We start from the raw sequence: 9,166 nt of genomic DNA, 5'->3' as shown, positions 1-9,166 counted from the left end.
TCTTTCTTTGTCTACTTTTGTTCAAAGAACTGGCTCGTCAATATTTCTTCTTTTTCCGTTTTGTATAGAAACACATCGCAATAATCTTCATTAAAACTAGCTCTGTTTTGCAATCTCCCATTCCAATGTCTGTGCTGAACAGAGATTTCTTCTTTAAACAGAATTGTCAAAGTCTTCTGCCTCCAAGAAACCTCATTCTCATGCCATCTCTCATTCGAACAAGACCCACTCTACCAGAATTTCCAACTTGATGATTAGAATTATTGACCATACTTTGTTTGACTTGTTCCGTGGAATTATCTCAGTCTCTTCGTCAAAGTTGGCCCTCCATTATGGAAATTAATTTGGTGAGTCTCTCTCACATTTATCTTTTCAGTGGAAAAGATGGAAAGGGAGAAGAAATTATTGATGAACTGGAAATTACAAAGCGATACACCCACAAGTGTGTCTCACGTCAATTACAATATCTTCCATTGAATACATTGAATTAGTGATCAAATTGCTAGATTAAAGTTTATTTCATAGAATTCTTTGCTTTTTTATCACCCTTTATTTACTTTCATTGTCCATTGGTCATAAAGAAGCTATCTTATTCTCTTTCGAGATGGAAAGGGAGAAGAAATTATAGAGGATAAAATATTTTGTATAAAAAAATACCATTAAATTTTACGAGTATGTATCTAAGTAGTTCGTGTTTGAAAATAATAATAAATTTATTTATTTAGATTTTATGCACTATCACTAGCCTAATCTACCATAGCAAACCATGGAAATAATGTAATAATCAATGATTAAAAAAAAAAAACAATTCCAATCATGTTTTCCCACCTATATATAAATACCTCTCCATGGAAGAGCCTAATCTAGCACAATAGCAAACCATCTCCAATGTCTCTTGAAAAACACACCATGACGACATCCTTATAAAAAATTAATTAAAATTTATTTTTAGAATTATTAAAGGATAGTTTAATTATTTTATATAAAAAATAGAATATATAAATTAGTATATTTACAATTAATACATATCTCGATTAATCTCACGAATTTTAAAATTAACAATTATATAAATATTTAATGACTTTAAAATTTATAAATTACATTTTTTAAAAACTAAATTTAAAATCCAACAAATTAAAAGTATTTGTATTACAGACCATACTTGTTTGACTTGTTCCGTGGTTGTTACGGTTACTGATCCATAGTCTTCTCAGTCTCTTCATCAAAGTTGGCCCTTCATTATGGAAATTTGGTGAGTCTCTCGCATACACTTTTCCATTGTCTTTTCAGTGGAAAATATGGAAACGGAGAACAAATTATTGAATATATTGAATCCCACTTCAACATTCTCTTTATAAATCCCACAAGTGTCTCACATCAATTACAATATCTTCCATTGAATATATTGAATCCCACTTCAACATTCTCTTTATAAATCCCACAAGTGTCTCACATCAATTACAATATCTTCCATTGAATATATTGAATCCCACTTCAACATTCTCTTTATAAATCCCACAAGTGTCTCACATCAATTACAATATCTTCCATTGAATATATTGAATCCCACTTCAACATTCTCTTTATAAATCCCACAAGTGTGTCTCACATCAATTACAATATCTTCCATTGAATATATTGAATTAGTGATCAAATTGCTAGGAAAAGAAACCTCATTCTCATGCCATCTCTCATCCGTGAAATGTCCATATCATATGCAGACCACGATAGCAGCAAGACCCACTCTACCAACCATTGAATTTCCAACTTGATGTTGCATTTTCTAATGAAATGAATTTCCATTAGAAAATTCAAACCCAAAGAACACGATAACAACAGTATATCCATTAATACTAAATTTGGAGTAAAGAAAGTATATATAGAGAGGGCCCATATGCTCCAATTTTCCTGCCTGTGACCTTTTTTTGGACAAAATGTAGAATCAACAAATGAAAAACATAGTGTTATTAATTTGAATTTCATAAATTTCATGTAATATGGAGACCACTTGTATAGATATTGCCAATAACTTTCTCGTAGAGCAATTTGCACGTAGTGTTTTTGTGGACATGAGCTCATGGAAGCCCGTGCCTCATCCTCCCGTGCAGATCTTGAGGTGCCACCGAGTCCAGAATCCTCTGCCATAATATTTGTTTTTGCAATTTTTTTTATTTTTTATTTATTTTAAATTAATATCTTTTTAATACTTTAATATCAAAACTAATTTTTAAAAACTAAAAAATTATTATTTTAATATATTTTTAAATGAAAATCATTAACTATATATTTCAAAACAAATCCTAACACGTGATATCTTGATTTTGATTAATTTATTAGATCTGATAATAATATAACAAATATAATATAACAAATATAACAAAGCAAACCAATAACACATAAATATAGTTAAAGTATGTTATTCCTTTAGAGTGCTATAAATTAAAAAATTATATATAAAAATGAAAAGGGGAAGAAAATGTGTTCACATCGAGTTAAAGTATCATAAGTGTGATAAAAAATTAATTAGTATTTTTATTTAGGATACTTCAAGGATAATTTAATTTTTTATATAAAAAATATTAAAAAACATTAATTAGTATTTAGGTTTAGGATACTTGAAGAGTAGTTTAAATATTTTTTATAACAAATAAAAAAAATTATAAAAATTATTAATTAGAATTTATGTTTAGAAAACTTCAAGGATAATTTAATTTGTTTATATAAAAAATAGAAAAATATTATAAAAAATTATTTAGGATATTTCGAATGTAGTTTAAATGTTTATTTTATATATAAAAAAAACATTAATTAACATTTCAGTTTAGAATACTTCAAGGGTAGTTAAAAATATTTTTTTTATAACAAATAAAAAAAAAGTATAAAAAAATTAATTAGAATTTATGTTTAGAATTATTCAAGGATAGTTTAAACTTTTTTATAAAAAATAGAAAACATTTATAAAAAAAAATATTTAGAATACTTCAAGTGTAATTTAAATATTTTTTATAAAAAATAAAAAATATAATTAGTATTTTTATTAACATTCTGTATGATAAAATAATTTTAAATGTTTTTTTATAAAAAATAAAATTATAATCTGTTCCGTGGATTGAAAGGAACTTCAGAAAAATGGATTGATAGGAACTTCATTTTTCTGTTCCCACGGTTGTTACGGGTACTGATCCCGTTGTAGTCTTCTCAATTTCTTTTCAGTGGAAAATATGGAAATTATTGGTGAACTGGAAATTACATGTGTCTCACGTCAATTACAATATCTTCATTCAATTAGTGATCAAATTGCTAGACAAAAAACTAGTTTTTTTTTTTTTTTATTATTGGAAATGACAATTAAATTTTGTATAAAATAATACAATTAAATTATAGAGGATAAAATATTTTGTATAAAAAAATACAATTAAATTTTACAGAGTATGTATCTAAGTAGTTAATTTCAACTTAATTAGAGAAGAGATGTAATAATCAATGATATTAAAAACAATTCCAATATATCATGTTTTCCTACCTATAAATAATACCTCTCCATGGAAGAGCCTAATCTACCATAGCAAACCATATCCTATGTCTCTTGAAAAACACACCATGACGGCGTCCTTACTAAACAAACCATTCTTCTCCTTCTTTCTCCACATCCTGTTTTTGCTCCTTCACATATTCAGCTCTTCTTCCTTCTTTGCTTTAGCTGAACACACTTCCTCCCCAACTTCACTATTTCGTAATAATAATACAGAAGCTGAGGCTCTTCTCCAATGGAAAGCTAGTCTTGACAACCAAAGCCAATCTCTCCTTTCCTCTTGGGTCGGCATCAGCCCTTGCATTAACTGGATTGGAATCACCTGTGACAATTCTGGAAGCGTCACCGATTTGACACTTGAAAGTTTTGGTTTGAGAGGTACGCTTTATGGTTTAAACTTCTCATCCTTCCCCAATCTTTTGTTTCTTGACCTTGCGAACAATTCTCTTTCTGGAACTATCCCACATGAAATTAGAAAATTAAGAAATTTATCTTACCTTGGTCTTTCTATCAACCAACTCTTTGGTCCCATCCCTTCTTCTATTGGAAACTTGACAAGCCTATCCATTCTCTATCTTTGGGGTAACAAACTCTCTGGTTCCATTCCTTCTTCTATTGGGAACTTGACCATGCTCACTGAAGTATCACTACAACAAATAATCTCACTGGTTTGATCCCCTTCTCTGTTGGAAACTTGACAAGCCTATCCATACTCTATCTTTGGGGTAACAAACTCTCTGGTTCCATTCCTCAGGAAATTGGATTGCTAGAGTCTCTCAATGAACTTGACTTGTCAAGTAATGTTTTAACCGGTAAAATCCCTTATTCCATTGGAAAATTAAGAAATTTATCTATACTTGGTCTTCCGATGAACCAACTCTCTGGTCCCATCCCTTCTTCTATTGGTAACATGACAATGCTCAATGCACTTTATCTAAATCAAAATAATTTATCTGGATGTGTTCCTTCAGAAATAGGACAACTTAAATCCCTTGTGGACTTGGCATTATTTGAGAACAAATTCCACGGTCCATTGCCCTCAGAGATGAACAATCTCACCCATTTTAAGTATTTGTCTTTGGCTATCAATGAATTCACGGGTCATTTGCCACTAGATTTATGCCTTGGAGGAGTATTGAAAATCTTTACTGCTTCCTACAACTACTTCTCAGGTTCAATCCCGAAAAGTTTGAAAAACTGTACTAGTTTATACCGAGTAAGACTTGATTGGAATCAATTAACAGGAAATATTTCTGAGGTTTTTGGTGTCTATCCACATCTGGATTATATTGATTTGAGTTACAATAATTTTTATGGCGAGCTTTCTTCAAAATGGGGAGATTGTCGTAACATGACAAGCCTTAAAATCTCAAACAATAATATTTCTGGTGAGATACCACCAGAGCTTGGGAAGGCTACTCAATTACAATTGATTGATCTGTCATCAAATCAGTTAAAAGGAGCCATCCCAAACGATTTAGGGGTTTTGAAGTTGTTGTACAAGCTTCTCCTTAACAACAACCATCTTTTAGGTGCCATTCCCTTAGATATTAAGATGCTTTCCAATCTTCAATTCCTGAATTTAGCATCTAATAATCTGAGTGGATTGATTCCGAAACAACTTGGGGAATGCTCGAATTTATTGTTGTTGAACCTCAGCGGTAATAAATTTAGAGAAAGCATTCCAGGTGAGATAGGCTTTCTACTTTCTCTTCGAGATCTTGATCTTAGCTTCAATTTCCTGACTCGAGAGATCCCACGGCAACTTGGGCAACTGCAAAGGTTGGAAACTCTGAATGTCTCTAACAACATGCTTTCTGGAAGAATTCCGAGCACTTTCGAAGACATGTTAAGCTTAACAACTGTGGATATATCATCCAATAAGCTACAAGGCCCCATTCCCGATATCAAAGCCTTCCACAACGCTTCATTTGAGGCATTAAGGGATAATATGGGTATATGTGGCAACGCTAGTGGTCTAAAGCCGTGCAATCTTCCAAAAAGCAGCAAAACTGTTAAGAGAAAGAGCAACAAGCTTGTGATTTTGATTGTACTCCCTCTTTTAGGAAGCTTGCTTTTAGTGTTTGTTGTGATTGGAGCTTTATTCATTCTCTGCAAAAAAGCTAGGAAGAGAAACGCTGAGCCAGAAAATGAACAAGATCGAAACATATTCACGATATTGGGCCATGATGGGAAGAAGTTGTATGAGAATATCGTTGAAGCTACAGAGGAATTCAACTCCAACTACTGCATTGGCGAAGGAGGATATGGAACTGTTTATAAAGCAGCGATGCCAACAGAACAGGTGGTTGCTGTGAAGAAACTTCACCGGTCACAAACAGAAAAGTTGTCCGATTTTAAAGCTTTTGAAAGGGAAGTTTGCGTGTTGGCAAATATTCGACATCGAAATATTGTGAAAATGTATGGATTTTGCTCACATGCAAAGCATTCTTTTTTGGTTTACGAGTTCATTGAAAGAGGAAGCTTGAGAAAGATTATAACCAGTGAGGAACAAGCAATTGAGTTCGATTGGATGAAAAGGCTGAACGTTGTGAAAGGGGTGGGTGGAGCTTTATCCTATCTACACCATTCTTGCTCTCCTCCGATCATTCATCGAGACATTACCAGCAATAATATCCTTCTGGACTTGGAATATGAAGCACACGTCTCCGACTTTGGCACAGCTAGACTGTTGATGCCTGACTCATCCAATTGGACCTCATTTGCAGGTACTTTTGGATATACTGCTCCAGGTGCGTAGCTTTATTTCAACATTAAGTTACTAATGTGTAGTAGTGAAGATAATATATAGTGTTTTTTTAGCTTTTATTATAAAGTCTTTTCTTTCAACTATTTGATAAAAAAACCATGTATAATCAATTTTTTTTTTTGGCAGAGCTAGCTTACACAATGAAAGTGACTGAAAAATGCGATGTCTATAGCTTCGGAGTGGTAACAATGGAGGTGATGACAGGAAGGCACCCAGGCGATCTCATTTCAGCACTCTTATCACCAGGATCTTCGTCGTCATCATCGATGCCACCGATTGCTCAACATGCACTATTGAAGGATGTGTTAGACCAACGCATCTCGCTTCCTAAAAAAGGAGCAGCAGAGGGCGTTGTCCACATGATGAAAATTGCACTTGCATGCTTGCATCCCAATCCCCAATCTCGGCCTACAATGGAAAAAATTTCTTGCGAGCTTACAACTAAGTGGCCTCCATTGCCAAAGGCATTTTGCACAATAAGTTTGGGAGATCTCTTCTCATAGTGTATAGCTATCTACTTCTATTCGAGTATCAACTGGAACAATAATTTTCTGTAATATGAATTTTATCATCAGACTTTTTTTCTTTCGAATTATGTTTTATGCGTTAGAATTTTTTTTTCTTTTCATGAAGGGTTTGAGAATATTATTTTGATTTTAAATTGAAGACGTAGACTATCGATAAAGGCTACCATTCAACCATGATGAGCAGGATTGAAGATTCAATAATACCATTCAATGTTATTATGGAAAGAGATTAGAATAGACTCCTTATATATGTAAATACCTTATATAGGATAATTATCATGTGTAGTATACCTCACTCTAGTATTGTACACAACCCTAGAGATATAAATACAAAGGATGGCTGCAGCTATTAGCATCCATTGTAATTCACATACATATCTTTCTCTAAACTTAACTTGGTATCAGAGCAAGAAAGAAAATAAAATCGCAGCTTTTATTCTGCTGGTCCAATTCTCTTCTCTGTCAATGACGAATAACTCTGTTGCTGCACCGATCACTCACCCTTCTTCCTCTCTTGCGCCACCATCAATGACAGCTGCTACATCTGGTGCTCCTCTTGTTGCTGCTGAAATCGAATTGCCTCAGACTCCTGCTATCATCCCTCTCCCCAACACTCAGCAGGTAATATCTTTAAAGCTCTCCAACACTAATTTTCTGTATTGGAGGATGCAAATGAAGCCTTTTCTCTTGGGCCAAGGCGTTTTTCCCTTTGTGGATGGTTCATTCCCAGGTCCTCCCTCTCATGTGATTTCTGTTGACACCTCCTTACCTGCTATTAATGCCTCCTATCTGTCATGGAAGCAACAAGACCACCTACTCATGAGTGCTCTTTTATCCTCCCTTCTATGGAAGTTCTGCACCTAGTGGTTGATTGTAACACCTCCCACGAAATCTGGACAACGCTGGAAACAACCCTTGCTTCTCCTTCAAACTCACGAATTATGCAGCTCCATGGTTCATTCCAAGAGCTCCGACAGAATGATGAATCGGTTAGCACCTATCTGCAGAAGGCTAAATCCTTGTTTGATCAACTTGCTGCAGCTGGTAGACCGATATCTATGGAAGACTTTAATCTGTATGTCTTTCGGGGATTACGCAGTGAGTTTAAGGATCTTGTAACCAGCTTATCTACTAAAGCTGAGCCTATCTCGTACACTGACCTCCACAACCACCTCCTCACGCATGAATTTATCAACAAAATCAATATTCATCCAGTTGTAACAGCTCCTCTGTTACCCACTCCATCCCAGCAGCCATCTGTGTTTTTTGGGCAGCGGCAGTCAGGTTCTAACGCTGGCAGAAGAGGCCGTTTTCGCGGGGGATGGCGACCAAACAACCGTAGTAGTTATCGTGGAAATCATGGTTATGGTTCAGCTCAAAATTTCAGTCCTACAAATTCTCCTTCAGGTTCACATTTTGGACAGCAGGGAAATCGGGTCTCCTATGGCTCAAGTCAGTACTTTGGGCAGCAAAGCAACCGATTTGGGGGTTCTCACCGCACCATCAAATGTCAGCTATGCTATGATTATGGGCATACTGCTCAGCAGTGTTCTCAATTATCTACTCATCATGTACAAGCTAATGCTAATTTAGCATTTAATACTGTCCCCACTACTTCTCCTGTTACTTGGTTTCCTGATACAGGTGCGAATCATCATGTGACGTCGGACCTTGTGAGTATGACAAGTTCAGAACCTTACCTTGGTAATGATCACTTGCATGTTGGCGATGGTAAGGGTCTTGTTATCTCTAATATTGCTCACTCTCACATTCAGTCACCCAAACGCACATTTACATTATCCAACATTTTACATGTTCCTACCATTAAAAAACCTTTACTATCTGTTCAGAAGTTTTGTCTTGAGAATAACGTGTTTTTTGAATTTCATTCATTTGTATTTTATGTTAAGGATCTCATGACAAAGGAAGTTCTTCTTTTCGGTCGGAGTAGAGATGGTCTATATGTTCTGTCCGAGTCCTCTGCCACGTCATTACCTGTAGCCCTCCTATCCACCCGAATCTCTACTTCAGCTGATGTCTGGCATCGTCGTCTTGGACATCCTAGTCCACGTATTTTGCAATTTTTAGTGTCCAATAAAAAGGTGTCCTGTACATCAAAAAATTTTGATTTTAATTGTTCAGCATGTCCTCTTGGTAAGTCATCTCGTTTGCCTTTAAAAACTACAGGTCATCAAACTCAAGCTCCACTTGACTTGATTTTTAGTGATGTTTGGGGACCTTCCCCTATGTTATCATCTGATGAATTTTGTTATTTTGTTATTTTTATGGATGCCCATACAAGGTTTATTTGGTTTTACCCCTTGGCTGCCAAATCTG

General features: G+C 34.6%; 1 protein-coding gene across 1 annotated transcript; it reads left to right on the top strand.

Moving 5' to 3' along the window:
* The first annotated feature begins 3,570 nt into the window (after nt 1-3,570).
* LOC118027933 (uncharacterized) lies at nt 3,571-6,888 on the top strand. The gene is made up of 3 exons (XM_073406817.1): nt 3,571-4,033; nt 4,510-6,285; nt 6,429-6,888. Exons 1-3 carry the CDS (start codon nt 3,580-3,582, stop codon nt 6,803-6,805), a joined length of 2,607 nt encoding a protein of 868 aa, XP_073262918.1. The 5' UTR covers nt 3,571-3,579; the 3' UTR covers nt 6,806-6,888.
* The last annotated feature ends 2,278 nt before the right edge of the window (nt 6,889-9,166 follow it).

Source organism: Populus alba, chromosome 19 (assembly GCF_005239225.2).
Source record: "Populus alba chromosome 19, ASM523922v2, whole genome shotgun sequence".
Taxonomy (NCBI): Eukaryota; Viridiplantae; Streptophyta; class Magnoliopsida; order Malpighiales; family Salicaceae; genus Populus; species Populus alba.
This window is presented reverse-complemented; position numbering and strand designations above follow the sequence as displayed.

Excerpts from the sequence above, each read along its gene's own strand:
- LOC118027933 (XM_073406817.1), top strand. The coding sequence starts at position 3,580 with ATGTCTCTTGAAAAACACACCATGACGGCGTCCTTACTAAACAAACCA. Across the intron at positions 4,034-4,509 it reads AAGAAATTTATCTTACCTTG|GACAACTTAAATCCCTTGTG; the intron begins GTCTTTCTATCA and ends CTTCAGAAATAG. Across the intron at positions 6,286-6,428 it reads TTTTGGATATACTGCTCCAG|AGCTAGCTTACACAATGAAA; the intron begins GTGCGTAGCTTT and ends TTTTTTTGGCAG.